The sequence below is a fragment of the Bos mutus genome, chromosome 23 (assembly GCF_027580195.1).
Source record: "Bos mutus isolate GX-2022 chromosome 23, NWIPB_WYAK_1.1, whole genome shotgun sequence".
Classification (NCBI taxonomy): domain Eukaryota; kingdom Metazoa; phylum Chordata; class Mammalia; order Artiodactyla; family Bovidae; genus Bos; species Bos mutus.
The window spans coordinates 23,400,378-23,415,775 of record NC_091639.1 but is presented as its reverse complement, the minus strand read 5'-3'; the positions used below and the strand labels follow the sequence as shown (position 1 = coordinate 23,415,775).

Below are 15,398 nucleotides of genomic sequence, written 5' to 3'. Positions count from 1 at the left end.
AATCCTTTTATTCTTTTTTAACAAACGGCCCCAGGGATAGGGGATGAGGGGAGGGGAGAGGAGGGGAAGCAAGGCACCAGCCTGACAACCCTTCCCCACCCACCCCTTTCCCCCTTATATATATTTATAATCTATATACAAGCCCCGGGGGGTGGGGGGCAAAGGGAACTCCCTCAGCGGGGTGGGGGCAATCCAGGCTCCTTGTCCCCTCTGGACCCAGGCTCCTCTGCCCTTCGGGATGGCCCTTCTCGAGAAGGTGGCCCTGTCCGCTCCCAAGGTTTCGGCATCCAGCGCAGGGCATCTGGTGGGGAGGCCTGGGGGGCAGGCACATGTGGAAGAATTAAGTCAATCAGGGAGGTCAGGGATGGAAGGGTGGGAACTCAGGAGGAAACTCAACTCGGACTTGTGCCTACAGGGATTTCTCCTTCACCTGCTGGTAGAGGTCGATGCGCTGTGTGCGGAAGACTCCGCTATAGGTCGAAGGTGGGGCCTTGAGACGGGAATTGAGGCCAGAGAAAGACCTGGAGAAAGGATATTTGAGGCAACCTTCAGACCCCCTCTGGTCCCCAAAGAAAGTAAATCCTTGGGGATGGCTTCTCCCCATTCCCTTCTCTTGCCTTCCAGATGGGGGAGTCCGTGATGACCCAGGTCCCCCAAGGTTGCTATTCAGTTTTCGATAATCCTGGAACGGCTTCAGTTCTACTGGGTGCAACTGAAGGAGAAAAGACTCATGAGCGTCCTGCCTCTCCACGTCTTCATCCTGATACTGAATCCTTACCCCTGAGTCTCGGGGTTCCCTAGCACTTCAGCTCCTGTACCTTACCTCTGCTCGCCCCAAGCTAGGGCCGAAGGGCCTGGCAGGTGAAGGCAGCACCCGAGTAGCAGGAGCAGGTGGGGGCCGCACAGCCAGACTGGGGGGCTGCAGAGGAGGGCCCACAGGTAACAGAGAGAGAGGGGGTGGGGCAGGAGGTGGTGCCGGTGGCAGGGAGCCAAAGTTCACCACAGGCAGCTGTGAGTCCACCATGGGCAGAAGCATCTGTAATGAGAAACAGGGCAGTGTGTGTTGGGGGCAGGGAGGAATGTCAGAAAACCAGGAAGAGTCCAAACAAGGAACAAAAAACGCTGGAGTTGGAAGGCAAAGCGCACAAAGGGGACTGGGAAAATAAAAAGTACCTGCTGGGCAGGGGCTCCTGAGGGGAGGAAGCCACTTTGGCCACCAGGCTGCAGAGGAGCAGAATAAAAATCTGAGGGGGATGGCAGATCCTGTCGCACCTGTTGGGGAACAGGGAGGACAATGTCAACTCCCAAGCACCCCACTCCTACCCCTAAGCCCAGCATCCGCCCGCCTCTCACCTGAAGCAAGGGTGGGTCTGGCAGAGGGCTAGGGCAGAAGGCTGGAGAGTAGAGGAAGGAAGGTGGAGGGTAGAGAACCCCTCCAGCCGGCAGCTTCCCCAGCTCTGTTGCTTGCAGTGCGGAGAAATCCAGAAACTGGCCCTTGACAGCTACCCCTGAGAGCAGTGCCGAGGGCGGGGCTGGGCCCGTGGGGAGGTACAGGGGCTGTGATCTGGAGGGAAATTGGGCCAAGGCGGGGGAGAGGTATCAGGAACCAGTCAACTCCTTTAGTCTGAAGTGGAAGTCCACCACCCTCCAGGTACCCTAGAAGTGTCTTCCCCTTCTCTCTTTCCCTGAACACAGTTCCATGTCCTTCTGAGATAAGTCTTACCTGTAAGGGTGCAGTGAGGGTGTCCCAGGACGGAAGCCTCCACTGTTGGGATGTAATTGAGAGTCTATGGCTCCTCCTGAGACCTGCAGGAGAGCAAGAATGGAACAGCTCGTTTTCCTGGTCAAGAAAAACTCACCCACCCCACTAACTACAGCAAAGCAGGAAGAGAAATTTTAAAAACTGCAAATAGGAAAGGCTTGATTTTAGGGGACAGCAGACAGAGAGGGGTCCTTGAATAGGAAGCAAGACCTACCTGAGAACTGGGAGGCCCAGGGCTGCCATAGAAGATCTCAGGGTACAAGCGTTGGCCTGAGGAGCTGGTCTCGGGGCCACAGTGCCCAGAAGCCAGGTTCTTGGATTGTGGCTCAGCTGAGGCAGAAGCACTGGGGAGCAGCTCCCAGTCTCGGGCCATGGGAATGGCCTGGGAAGGAGAAGCCTTGTCAAGAGGGCCATCTATGCAGCCTTGATGCCCAGGTCACTCCCAGACTCTCCTCCAGGTGTCCAAAGCCTGTCCTCAAAACCTCACTCTCCCACTTACCTCAGTAACTGATGCTGTTAACTCCTTCTCTGCTTTTAAACTCTCTCTCACAACCAGGCACAAGTCTGAGTCCTGTGATCATGAGGCAGGGGAGATGGTCCATGATTCAGACACGTGTCCTCCCCCACTTCCAGTCCTTCCCCTCTCTCCACCCAAGCCAAGACACCCCGATCCAGTCCACGCAGACCTTATCATTGGTACCAAACTGGACTGGAGGACCAGGTCGATGGGACGGCCGGAGGGAGCCAGGCTCTGGGCCTCGGTCTGTACGCTGCAGTCGTTCTGTGCCAATGGGCCCAGGGGGCAGAGGCTGCTCCCGGGGCAGCTCCTAAGTGGGGCAACACAGTGAAGTAGGGGTAGGGGGAGGAAAAGGAAGCTCAAATCAGCACACACAGGCAGAAGAAAGGGGAGACAAAAGCAAGGCCAAAGTCCCAGAAACATTCTTCTTATCCTTTATTGGTTGTTTACCTTTCTGTCCCCATCATGGGGGGCAGGTGGCCGTCTCCTAGGAGGTTCAGAGGGTTCAGAGCCAGGTGGACCCTCACCAGGAACAGCATTCAGGGGTGAGGGGCCTCCAGGTCGCTTGGGGGGCCCCTCTGCTGACCCCTTGAGTCCTCCATCAGGGGAACTTCGCTGGCTGCAGGGACCTGATGACACCTGAGAATCCCCACTCAGGTCCACCCCACTGTCAGACTGACTCATCTGAGAGGAGTGGAGAAGGAGTTAAGTCAGAGCAGGAAGCACCCCAATACCTGAATGAGGTACACACAGACAAACTATAGAAAGTAGACGACCATGTGACGAACAGCCCCACACTCATCCCAGGACAGTTGGGCAAGTAGGGCTGGTATTAAACAACATCCCAGCTCAGACACTCCCCCCTACTCTCTCACCTCTGTGCCAGCCACGTCCTCAAAAGGACTCAGGGGTTCCATCCAAGGCTCCATGGAGCCAGACTGGTAACTCTTTCGGCTAGTGGCTGGGAAAAGCACCAACACACAGAAGTGAGAGAAGACAGTTCTATGGTCCACCTTGCTCTAAGTCCTCTAACATTGTCCTTCCTTTTCAGCTGAACTCACCAGTATGTAAACGATTCCAGATGTGAGGGGTCAGGGCCTCTGTTCCTGCATCTCTGGACTCCCCCTGAGGGCCTGAGCCCTCGGGTTTGGGGCCCAAAAATCCAGAGCTATGAGAAGGTGGCAGTGATTCCTAAAAATGAGAGTCCAAAAACAAAACATGAATGAGATGGGAACTGGGCAATGCAAGCAAGTAAGACATAGAACCACACGTGTGGGGCAAAACGGGAGATAACGAGAAATAAGCAGTGACCAACGCTCAGAATATGGGGTGAAAACACAATAGCAGATATAGGAAAAAGAGTGGAGAAAACATGAAATTAGAGCTTTCAAAAGTGAGAGCAGTGAAATACTTCAACCCAGTCCCTCACCTCCTGCAGCAGCTCTGGTTTCCTAGGTGGCCGCTCTCGCCGTTTGGGGGGGAAGGGATTAACTCCAGCAGAGTCCCGGGGCGTCCCGCTCACCCCCCTCACCATCGGCCCTGGCTCCTCGAAATGGGGGTCTGGGGAGAAGGGGAAATTCATCAGCGTCTGCCTTGACTATCACCAAACTGAGCTTTGCCCTCTGTACTCCACCTCCCAATCCTACCACCCTCAGTACAGACACCTAGCACCAGGACTCCTGGGCCACACACTTCCCCCTTCAACGCCCTGGGAACCCTTAGCTCCTCCAGCTTACCTGAACTGACGTCGTCATTGTTGGCCCTCTGAGGGTCATACCGGGTGGGGGGCCGAGGAGAGGGGCCTTGAGGGGCTTGGGGCGGCCCAGGCTTGGGCCTTGGGTGCCCCACTGGCGCAGCTGCACTTCCTTGGCGGCTGCTGAGCTGAGCCAGAGCCTGCTGGATGCCAGCAGGGTTGCTGTGGATAACTTGGTCCAAGCGGAAGACCGCAGAACTGCTGGGGGGCGGGGGAGGCAGAGGGAGCCCTGGGGGACGCTCCTCTGGGGGACGGCTGAAGAGAACAAAGAATCAGCTCCAGTATTTACGAAACTGTTACTGTTTTCCTTACAACTCTCTTCCACCTGTTCATCTTCAACCTGTTCTCTGTGCTAAAATCCAGGTGTTTCTGGAGCACTTTTTTTCTGGCCACACTATACAACTCCTGGGATCTTGGTCCCCTAACCAGGGATCAAACCTGAGCCCGGACAGTGAAAGCGCAGAGTCCTAACCTTGGGACCGCCAGGGAATCCTTGTTTCCCCACACTTCTAAGGAACTTTTACTCGTACAGGTGCACAAAGGAAAGCAAGGAACACAGGTGCTTCCGATGCCCTCCACCACTCTCCAGCCACTTCACCTGAACACAGAGGGCCTGGTGCCTAACAGCTCACCCCATGCACTGACCTCCAACTCCACTGCATCCAACCCGACTTCTCTAACAGGTTTTCTCCCCTCCCCCAACCTAACAATTCAAAAGAATAAACTGAACCACCTGCCCGTACCCACCTTCGGTTCTTGGGAGAGGGCCAGCTCCTCTTGTCCCCTCGCCCTGGGCCGGCCCTCCCCCCAGGACCCCCACCACCTCCTCCACTGCTGCCGCCACCGCCGCCAGACTTGCTGCTTGGGCCTGGGCGCCGGTTCTGCCTCTCCATGCCGGGTCGCTGACTTGAAAAGCTCCTCTTGCTCAAATCCTTGGCTCTCTGGCTCAGATCTCCACGGGACATGGTTGAGATGCCTGGTCCAGCACCACCTCCACTCCCTCCATGAGTCCCCACAGCTTTGGGGGTCAGCAGTGCCGGGGGCGGAGCTTCCTTGTCCCCCCGCCGCTCGCTGGCAAAGTCGCTGCTCTCAGAGGCCGTCTCCCACTCCTCGTTGGCTTGGTCCGAGTTCTGGTTTGACAGATCGGGAGACTTGGCTGCTGCCCGGCGAGGTGGTGGGGGCACTGCTACTGTTGTGAGGGCCTCCTCTGACCCAGGTGTAGAGGCTGGAGGAGCTAGGGAAGAGGGCTTGCCCTCAGCCCCTCTGGCAGCGTTCTCTCGTTCCTGTTTCAGTCTCCGGAAACGAGGTGGTTTGTCCTGCTGCTGAGCCCTCCCGTGTCGCCTCCTTCTGGGCCGCTCCCCGTCTTCCACACCCATGCCTCCATTGTTGCCTCCACTGCTGCCTCCTCGGGCCATAGGGCACAGAGGCCCCGGAGTCAGCTTCTCTTTCAGAGACTCCTTGCTTGGTGGCACAGGACCTGTTGGAGGCTTCTTTGGAGCCAGGGACTTGGTTGGGGGGCTCCAGCCCGGGCAAATGGGGGGAGGGGGCCGCCCACCCCCTCGTCCCCGACGGGATGGCACCCCTCTGGGAGTGAAGACTCGCCCACCTCGGGCAGTGGAAAAGCGGGCGGGGGCTGGTGAAGGAGGTGCTCCTGATGATGGGGGAGCAAGAGGGACCTGCGTAAGTACTCCTTCCTTGGTAGTGGGGGCCTCCTTGTCTGAGGGGGCCAGGTCACTCTCGTGGGTCTCACTGCCTGTCTCTGAGCCCCGCTGCCGGCGCCGCTTGGGGATCTCTTCATACTCCGAGCCCTCACTCCGTGTCTCGCTGGCAGTGCGGCCTCGGGGAGGATGGTTTGGTCCCCCTGTCCCACCTCCACGTCCATCATCTCCTCGAAACTCTCGGTAACTGCGGAACTCCCGGCTTCTTCGGGTTCCCCGCCCCCGTCCCCCATAGGTCCCCCGAAAACCCCTCCCTCTGGCAAAATACTCCCCTCGGCCCCGACCCCGGCACGAGGTAGGACCCACTCTTTCATAGGAATAGTCCCTCCGAAGCCTTGGGGCAGGGGAAAGATTCCCACTGGGTGGGGTCTCCTTGGGGCCACCTATCTTTCCCTTCGCTGTCTTCAACGGGTCTGGCTTTGGAGCCTTGGGGGTTTCATCCCCCTGTTCAAGGGGCTTGGGGTTGGGGGGTAGCTCTTCAACTTTCGCAGGCGGTGGGGGTTTCTTTATCGGCCCAGCCCGGCGGGGAGGGGCCCCTGACTCCTCTGGAGGGATCCCACGACGACTGCTGCCTGGGCGTGGGCCCCAGCGGGTCTCCGTGCGGCTCTCTCTGCGAGGTGGTGGGGGGCCTTGGCCTCCAATTCCTCGGGAAGGCTTTCGACCAATTTCTGGCCCTGTCAGCTGTGGAGCCTCCTCCTTGGGGGTTTCCTTCTTGGGTGGTGGAGCTTGCATCTTGGCTGCCTCCTCATTGCCTGGGGGCCAGGGGAGTGGACGGGGCCCTGGGGGAGCTGGCTCCTCCAGAGGAAAGCGAGGGATTGGGGGCCCAGGGGCTCCATTCTCAGGAAAGCCTGGATAACTGGCCAGATAGGGTGGTGGGGGAGGTACTGGAGGGGTCTCGCTCCTGAAGAGGGAGACAGAAAAGATGGAAGTAAGTATCTCAAGACGAGGAAAATGAACTAGGTGGGGAAACAATGCTTTATTACTACGACCCAAACACTCCTTTCATGTTTATTCCTATCATTTCACCGATAATCCAAAGTACCTATTATAGGTGTGTTTGCTAGAAACCCTCCCATTTCTCTACTCACACTCACCTCATCCCCTTCTCATCCTCATCAGCAGCCTGGCGCAGTGGTGAAGTAAGTGGGCGGGGGTCAGCAGGTGTGGTGGTGAAGACATCTCCTACCCAAGCCAACTTTGGATCCACTGGTGGGGTGCCCCGATCCCGTAAGAGGGGGGGTGCATGGCGCTCAAATGGCTCTGAATTTGAGCCCCCACTGTCTGAACGCTCCCGGGGAACTAGGCCTGAGAAAACCAAACAGTATGAGAAAAAGTATCCTTTTTTATGTTACAGGCCCTCCAGACCCAAAGCACCTCCCCAGTTCAATCCTCCACATCAGTCCGGTCAATGTCAGTGCCTCCATCTCCTGGGAGACAGTGCCTGCTCTCCTAAAACATGGTGAGCCACTCAGCTTCCCTACAGATCAATCTCTCAATCCCTCCACCCAAGGGAATCTTGGTTTAGGTGGGCATTACTACTTGACTCCTGCAACAAAGAGCTATCTTGGGAGTGCTAAGTTCCCCTCTTGATTGGTTGCCCTTCATCCCCATAACAAGACAAGGATACCTACTTCCCAAGACTAAGGGGTCCCTGACGCCCCACCTCGTCTATGGTGTCTTACCAGAGGGATGCACACCAGGAGGGTAGAAGTCCAGAGGGGGCCGGCCTTGGAGGAGCCGAGGGTCCACATAAGGAGGAATCATCATCCAGCGGGGATCAAAGTTCATAGGGGGCATGGGCGGGGGCCGGCCCAGAGCACCTGGGTATAGGGCCTTGGGGGGCGGGGGCGGAGCCTGTGGAGCTGGCACGGCCCCCATGGTCACAGGCTGCGGCGGTGACGGGGGCACTGGGGTAGGCTGGGCAGAGCCCTGCTGATGCTGCTGCCACTGCTGCTGCTGTTGCTGCTTCAACAGCTGCTCCTGGGGAAGGACAAAAGGAGTGAGAGGCATCAAAGGCCCAACCAGAACACAGGACTAGCAAAAACAAAACCCACATCAATGTGACACTTGGACTAGACAGAAACTAAGGTGACACAACGGAGACAGAACTGGCAGAGGGACCCAGGAAGTAACTTATGGATAGGCTAAATGTTGAAACCAAGCAGAGAAGCAGCCCTTAAGAGAAGTAATTTAGTTTCACCTGCTGCTGCCGCTGGAAACGAGGAGGCAATGATTTCTGATATTTGGGATAGCCCAAGCCTTGGCTGGGGGGCTGCCGGGTGGGACCAACTCCATCACCCTTGGGTTCCGCCTTTGGGGCTGGGGGTGTGGCAGGGGAAGGAACCTCTTCTGGTGGTTCAGGACCCTCTTTTGAGGGCACTTGAGGTTCCACTGCATTGAAAAAAAGATAATCAGAGCGATCTAGTCCACCAACAGATATTCCATGAACACCCCATAATTTCAGCACTCACTTCTAGCAGCCCCTCTAGAAATAAGACTATCCCATTTAAAACCCATGAAAACACTTCAAGGTCTCTCAAAAGCCAATGGTGGTGGCGTTAATTTCCCATGAAATCATCAAAAGTAACACTTCCTTCGGCCTGCTCCACTCTAGGCCTATAGGGAAGTGGTTTTAGGTTACTACTTATTCAGGAACTCAGGTAAGAATACCTTTTCCCCTCAGATGTCCACAGAAGCAAAAAGATCCATTTCACCCATACCAGTGACAGTCCAACGAACCCAAACTGCCTTTTATCTCCTTTACTCACATCCTTACCACCTGCACCCTCAACCCCAAGCAGACAGAAGATCTACCCATCACCATCTCCATCATACCTGCACTGGCTTCGAAGCTGCCACTGCTGGTGCTATTGGCACTGCCCCCACCACTCACTGCAGTGGGAGCCAGAGCCACACCTGGAGTGGGGGTGGACTGGGCAGGAGAGGACTGTGCCGACTCTTCCGGTTCTTTTTCAGGTGTTGGAACTGGGGCCGGTGGAGGAGCTGGAGGCGTTGGGAGTTCTTTGGGGACTGCAGGTGGTGGAGCGGGAGCAGGAGGGGTAGCAGGTGGTGCAGCAGGCTCTGCTTTGAGCCGCTTGTCAGGTGCCCCAAACTTCTCATCAAGTCGCTTGAGTTTCTCGGCACAGGCTGCCCTGCGCTCCTCCTGCATGCGCCGCTCCTCTTCCTCTCGCCGGCGCCGAGCCCTCTCCACAGCCAGGGAGATTTCAGACGAAGACTGCTTTCGCCGCTGCCGCCAAGCCTCATCCTCGTCTTCGGGTGCTGGGGGCTTGCAGGGAGGGCCCCCGCGATCCTGTCAGTGGGCAGACCCAGCAGGGTCAGAGGTGTCAGTTACTATGTTTCTTACTATCTCTTTCACAGACTAATCAACTGTCTCTAGCTGCCGGTACAAAGACCAGGCCTTGGGGCTGATGGCCTCTCATGGCAGGGACAAACTCATCATCCTAGTCTTTTTTCTTCTTTTTCAAGACCCAAAGACCCCAGGTGTCCTTGTTTTTCCTAACTAGCATTTCTCTCTTCACCCTAACCCGCCTAACACCAACGATGTTCCAAACCCTTTCAGATATGCTCCACAGCTCTACACTTACTGCAGCCCATTTTTGGCCCTCCCTCCAGCTTCCTCTTATTACTGCTGCTTCGATTACTCAGCTGAAACTAGTCTCCCCAAAGCGACCCTCTCAACCCCTCATTGTAGACACTCACTGGGTAGTCCCCAGGGGGGCCCCAGTTCCCGGCGGGGCCTCGGTGGGGTGGGGGTGGGGGAGGCTTTGGGGCAGGAGGCCCCGGCTCTGTCTCTGGAGGCCGAGAGGTCTCTGCCCAGGCCGTCTTGGGAGGGGGTGGTTCGCTGCCGGGGGAGTTGCCCTTTTTGCCATCTGCTTCAGGGGGCCGTTCCTCACCACCAGCTGACTGGGACTCCTTGCTGTGAGGAGACCAACAGTGGAATTAAAATCAGCTGCAACCCAGCTCTTTTAAGAGTACACTACCATAAGACAAACAGCCCCTCCACTCCCCAGAGAGCCCTAAACTCACTGGCCCTCAGGTCCCTCCTCATCGGAGTCTCGTCCATCTTCCTCATCGCTGAACTTGAGCTTCTCAGTGTAGTCGACCTCCTCGTGGGCCCCTAAGGGGAAAAGTGAAGCATGGTAACCCAAGCATTCTGCTCTCCCATCTTGAGTACCACTACACGGTTGGATGCGCTACCAAGGCCAACTGCCCTCTTCCCTCTGGCATCTAGATTCACCACGACTGTCAATTTCACTCCTCTGACTCCTTCTCCACCAGGATTTGGCTTTCTTCCAGGTATCTACCCTATCCCTCAATGTCTATTCCCACAATGAACCATTGTTTTCTCATCAGATTTTGCTATTTAAAACTGAAATACTTGCGAATTCCCCGGCGGTCCAGTGCTTAGGAATCCACACTTTCATTGCCAAGTGCCTGCGTTCAATCCCTGGTCAGGGAACTAAGACCCCACAAGCTGTACAGTGCGGCCCAAACCAAACCAAACCAAACCCCCAAAACAAAACTAAAATACTTGGTCCTTAACATCCACTCACCTGCCCAACCATCATCATTCTCCTGGTCCAACTGGTCAAACTCTTTGAGATTATCTTCTTTAAGAATGGAAGGCCGACCCACAGGCTCTACAAGACGCATTGGTGGCCCTGACCCTCGGGGGCCTGCCACACGGGGGAAACGGCTGTGTATGAAAAGGGAAAGGAGAGAAGATAAATGAAGGCTGAATTGAATAATCACAAACTGAGCCTCCTGGCTAGAAAACCATCTCCTCAGCAGGCTTCCCCTGTCTCCAAGCACAAATCCAGACCTAGATTACTCACCTGGGCCCATCGGGCGTGGGGTATCTGTAAGGCCCCTGGGGTCCATAGGGCGGAGGGAACGGGAGATATGGGGGATACATCTGCAAAAGAGCCCAACAGTAGCCGCTTAGAGGAGCAGACAAACAGCCTACCACAGCCCTAAACCTCTCATCCTCCCACCCTCACAGACCTCTGCTTTCCAGCTGTCCCCTCCAAAGACTAAGTTGTAACTCCTAACTCTAGCTTCCAGCACAATCAATCCAAAAGAAGATATCCTAACTTACGAAGGGCGGCATCATTCCGCGGTAGGGAGGGAACTGGGGTGGGCCCGAAGGCTGCAGTCCACCCCGGGGATCGTGGCTGTGATGAAGTTTGGAGTCCGGGCCCTCCAGCTCATCAGGGCCACGCCCACCTCCGTCCCTCCAAGTTGTAGAATCTGTATTTTGGAAAAGACAGAGAGTGAACATAGCTGAAAATGAGGAGGAGAAAGATGAATAAGCCAGCACTTCACTCTGAAATGGAATAAGGTAATATCCTGGTCAAAAGGTGGATTCCTAACCCATTCACTCACTAATAGTGGCCACTCACTTTGGGGGCGGAGGCTTGGTCCGGGCCCAGACAACTGTTCGGCAGACTCCCTTTCCTTGGCAGCCTTGTCCTGGTCGCCAGCCGCCTGCAGGGTCGGAAATTCCTCTCGAGAGAATCGTGACAGTAGGCTTGATGCCCTTCCACCTGTTGGGGTTGAGGCACAAGAGACACAAGTATCTTTACTGAGGATGCACTGTGAAAGTGTAACGCTCTGACAGGTACCGATCCAGTTCTGCCTCCAAACTCACCCCCTATGTATTAGGTGTTCATTCTTCAAGAAACAAGATCAGTTTGGGGATACCCACCTCTCACTTTCACATAAATCTGCAACAAATCTTGCTCATGTGTTTTGCAAGAAACCAAATATGTGATCCAAAATTTTGCCAAAAGATTACAAGAACACTTTGCTGAAGGTATAGTGCAGGACTCCTGCCTACTATGGTGCCCAGAGAGACCTCCTCAAACAGCCTTGTGCTCACCATCTCCATGTGCTCCATGGGTGACGCTGGCTTGTGCCCAGGACTTTACCCCGCTTGGAACCGAAGGAGTGTTCTGGGGAAGCAGAGAGATAATGGTGACATGATGAGGAGCTACAAGCCATTCTTGCCCCTGCTCCCTAAAAAACATCCAGTTTTTCAGATACCTCGGGGGCTGCTGGCGGTCGTTTCGATTGGTTGGAGGCAGGCGTCTGTGAAGCCGGCAGTGGCTGCGATTCCGGCTGCTGAGCGGTTGAGGCATCGGAACTGAAGGGATGGTAAGGTGGGAAGGTTATTCAGAGTCTGAGATGGTACCGGCTCCTCTGCTTCTCCAACTGGTGGAGGACAGGAACCAAACCCAGGCCTTCTCACTACTTTTTACAAGTTTTAGGACAAAACACCATAAGCTCATCAAGCTTGCATAGACTGTCATCTGTTCTTCAAACTTTCCTCACACCTGACAAAAAATTAAAGGTACCACTCCTTAGTCATTTAACAGGAGTCCTGCAATATGCAGGAAAGGGTCTTTCCTCTTTGTCTCTGATTCTCATCTGGCCACATTAGTACAAGCCCCAATTCATCCTGAAGTTCAAAGTTAAAATATTCCTAACTCTAGATCCCCCAGGTTTCCACCCACCTCTTGGGGTCGGACTGCTCCTGTTTGCTTGCCCATCCTGTTCCGTCTTTCGGCACTAATGAGACATTGGGGTCATTGCCTTTGTTCTCGGCTTTCAGGCTTGGAAGGTTGGCCGGGGGTGGCATACGCCGAGCAATGGCAACTTTCCCGAGACTCTGCAGGCCATGGCGAGGGGCAACTGGAGAAAAGATGGAGAGAGAATGGAAAATGCCTCTAAAGGGAAATCTGACAGCATCCTACCCGAGGCCCCGTTTACAGACATCCCCAACGTCTTCTCTTAGAAAGCTTCTCTCTCTTTGCCCTAGGCAGTCTCTGAAATTCTATCAACAAGGAAGGCTGAAGGGCTTTACACTCAGTAATTCTATGTGGGATGGTTGATCTTGAGCCTGCAAGGAGCAAGCTGGCCCTAGACTTCTCCAAGTCCACATTTCTTTGCCTCCAATTCTTACGTGTCCAAAGACAGGAAACCACAGACACGCCTTTGTAGGAGGATGCTGGTGTTCACCAAAAGCACAACGTCCCCTACAGGATCCAAGATAAAACTGGAAAGTCTTTAGTGTTCCTCTAACCTTTTGATATATGTACTACAGGTGTTTCCCTTCAAAGAGCTCTGAAATACATGACCCATTCATGCTCATCCTCCAATAATTAGGAACATCAGTGCAGGACCCTCACCAGCGGGTTTCTGGATCTCTAAAGACTTGCCCTTATATGTATCAAACAGGTTGAGCGAGGAATACTTCTTTCCATCCTTCCCCTTGGCAGTCGGCCCCGAGCGATCGGACATTGCGCTGGAAGCTCATTGAGTACGTTGGGTCCTACAGGCGCCTCCCCCAAAACGTGCCGGAACCTGTGACCAGACACCAAGTGTTTCACTCTCTGCTCCACCAAGGGCCTCCCAATAGAAGCCTAGATGCTCCCTTTTATTCTTACTGGGGCCCAGATACATGGCCCTCTTATGCCTCTTCCTCTAGCCTATTCAAACACCCCAGTTCCTTTAAGCAACCATCTTCCTCACAGAGCCCAAATGCCATATTTCCTCTTTCCCCCAGACACCCCTTGCCAAGGAAACCCAAATAAAAATCCAGTATCTTCCTAGTATAAACACTCTCCCCTTTGTGCCAATCTATAAAGGGTTGCAACCTCATTACGCCCACAAGTAATAATCTCTCTCCATCAAAATCATTTCAGATACCTACAATAAAAACAAGTTCAAGCCCTAGAGAAAACCAGAAGCATATAGATCCGTCATGGAAGGAAGAGAGGTTTAGCTCTCCTACTCATTAGATACCAGCTTCCTAAGTTTGCCCTGGGTTCTAGTCCCTGCAGTCTCCCTCCCATCCGGCAAAGTTTTGCAGGAAGGTATGCAGGAGTTTAAGGATTTTATGAGCTTGCTCAGCCAGACTGGGGGATGGTGCCAGAGAATTCCTCAGGGAACAACTGGGGCACTACATATTCCCAAGCTACAGAAACAAGTATTTTGAATATTCCATCTTTTCCTACACTTGCCCCCATCGCAGCTCCTGGAAAAAAGTTTGTCTGAAGATGGCATACTGGTGGGCTCTGGTTTACCCTACATACACGTGGGTAAAACAAAGCATTATGGATCCACGTCAAGAACACCAAGTAACCATGGGGCCAAGGCTGGAATCAACTTCATTTTCCTACCCCCCATCAGCAGTCATTTCTTTCCCTGATTTTCCTTGTTCCCCAAGCCGACCAAACTCTCCAACATCGGTTAGTGTTCCTGGGTGACCAGGCATTTGTTTGTAGACAATGGTGTAAAGGAAAGAGAGAGGGAGTTGGTGAGATATCCATACAAGACCAGGATGACAACTAAAATCAAGAACTTTAAGCCACATTAGATGAGGAGATGGGGGTAGCTTTGGAGGTGTTTAAGAAGGCCAGTCTTTGAAAATTTATGAAGGGAACAGAGATAGAATAAAAAAAAAACAACTAAATAACAGAGAATTATGAAAGCCGGTGGAAAATAATACACGTAAGCGGGAATGGCAGGAAAAGGATGCAGACTAAAGGAAGCAATGTCAGGAGACCCAGGAGAGAGGAGGAGTTGGGATAGAAAGGTGATAAGGAAGATGAGAAATGAAAAAAGCAGAGAAGATGAGGAACGTATAAAGCACAGATGCGGGATAAAAGCAGGGTTCCAGAGTGGGAGTGACTGAACGAGAAGTGGGGCGTCAAAAAAGGGAGACCTTAGCGCTGGGTGATGGGAGGGGTCCACTATGGAGGAAAGAAGACTCTTGGGAGAGCAGGACAGTCAGGCGCGGCCCACTCCAGAGCGGCAGCAGGGAAGGGGACCCATAAATAGGGGTGATAGTCCAGGAGCGCAAGGGGGGTGGGGAGTTATGGCCCAGGAGCCAGGGGGGAGGTCTCCCCATGAAGCCAGAAGGTGAGTGGGTACGGGCAGGTTATAGGCTCAGAGACGGGCTAGAGATGCGGGTCCCAGGGTGGGAGTATCGGAGGGGGAGGGGCAGGCAGGGCCCGGCAGCAGGAGGACAAAATGGCGGCGGCTAATGGCAGCTTCTCCTCCCCCCGGCCCGCCGCCTCCGCCGCCGCTGCCGCCGCCACCACCGCTCCCGCGCCGGAAAAGGGCGTTAGCATTCGGCTCGCCCAGACTCACCTGGCCGGGTGCGCGGGGGTCCGGGACCGGGGCCTAGGCGCCTCCCCGGGGTGGGATGGCGGTGGGGCGGGGGCGGATGGCGGCGGATGGCGCCGGGTTCGGCTCCTCCCGTCTCCCTCGCTCACTCCGCGGCTGGGCTCCGACTAACGGCCCATCCGGGCAACCGCCGCCCCCGGGAGTGCCCCCCCTCCTGCCTCTCTCCGCGCCTAGACACGCCCCTTTATTTGCATAAAGGGCGGGGCACCTTCTACCCTATCCCTCTTTACTTCCAGGGCTGTCCTTTTTTTAAAAAAAAAGCAGAGCGTGCGAAGCTGACATAAGTTATTTGCATAAAGAGGAGGGACTTATAGGCGCTAGGACGCCGATTGGCTGAAGAGGCAGGCTCCCGGCGTCGGCCGTTGAGACGTGCAGAGGGGGCGGGAATGCGGTGCCGGTCGGCCTGGGTGTTGGGACGCAGAATTTGCACGACGA

General features: G+C 54.9%; 1 protein-coding gene and 1 non-coding gene across 2 annotated transcripts; both read right to left on the bottom strand.

Moving 5' to 3' along the window:
* Nucleotides 1–6: 6 nt before the first annotated feature.
* PRRC2A (proline rich coiled-coil 2A) lies at nucleotides 7–15,109 on the bottom strand. The gene is made up of 31 exons (XM_070361130.1): nucleotides 14,928–15,109; nucleotides 12,962–13,136; nucleotides 12,287–12,464; nucleotides 11,817–11,916; nucleotides 11,653–11,725; nucleotides 11,174–11,317; nucleotides 10,870–11,021; nucleotides 10,607–10,686; nucleotides 10,325–10,467; nucleotides 9,798–9,888; nucleotides 9,471–9,687; nucleotides 8,586–9,060; nucleotides 7,951–8,141; nucleotides 7,433–7,730; nucleotides 6,845–7,055; nucleotides 4,780–6,651; nucleotides 4,016–4,287; nucleotides 3,709–3,839; nucleotides 3,341–3,470; nucleotides 3,155–3,240; nucleotides 2,730–2,963; nucleotides 2,449–2,589; nucleotides 2,262–2,333; nucleotides 1,977–2,144; nucleotides 1,724–1,806; nucleotides 1,354–1,564; nucleotides 1,174–1,272; nucleotides 824–1,036; nucleotides 618–712; nucleotides 431–521; nucleotides 7–314 (listed from the first exon to the last, which is right to left on the bottom strand). Exons 2-31 carry the CDS (start codon nucleotides 13,071–13,073, stop codon nucleotides 174–176), a joined length of 6,504 nt encoding a protein of 2,167 aa, XP_070217231.1. The 5' UTR covers nucleotides 13,074–13,136; nucleotides 14,928–15,109; the 3' UTR covers nucleotides 7–173.
* Nucleotides 12,648–12,778, bottom strand: LOC138985124 (small nucleolar RNA SNORA38). The gene has a single exon (XR_011462387.1). It is a non-coding gene; the product is annotated as a small nucleolar RNA SNORA38 (small nucleolar RNA).
* Nucleotides 15,110–15,398: the final 289 nt, after the last annotated feature.

Bases quoted from the DNA above. Each gene is read 5' to 3' on its own strand.
- PRRC2A (XM_070361130.1), bottom strand. From the start codon at position 13,073: ATGTCCGATCGCTCGGGGCCGACTGCCAAGGGGAAGGATGGAAAGAAG. The intron at 3,241-3,340 runs GTGAGTTCAGCT...TGCTTTTCCCAG, and splicing joins CTGGAATCGTTTACATACTG to CCACTAGCCGAAAGAGTTAC. The intron at 1,807-1,976 runs GTAGGTCTTGCT...GCTCTCCTGCAG, and splicing joins CTGGGCCTCCCAGTTCTCAG to GTCTCAGGAGGAGCCATAGA.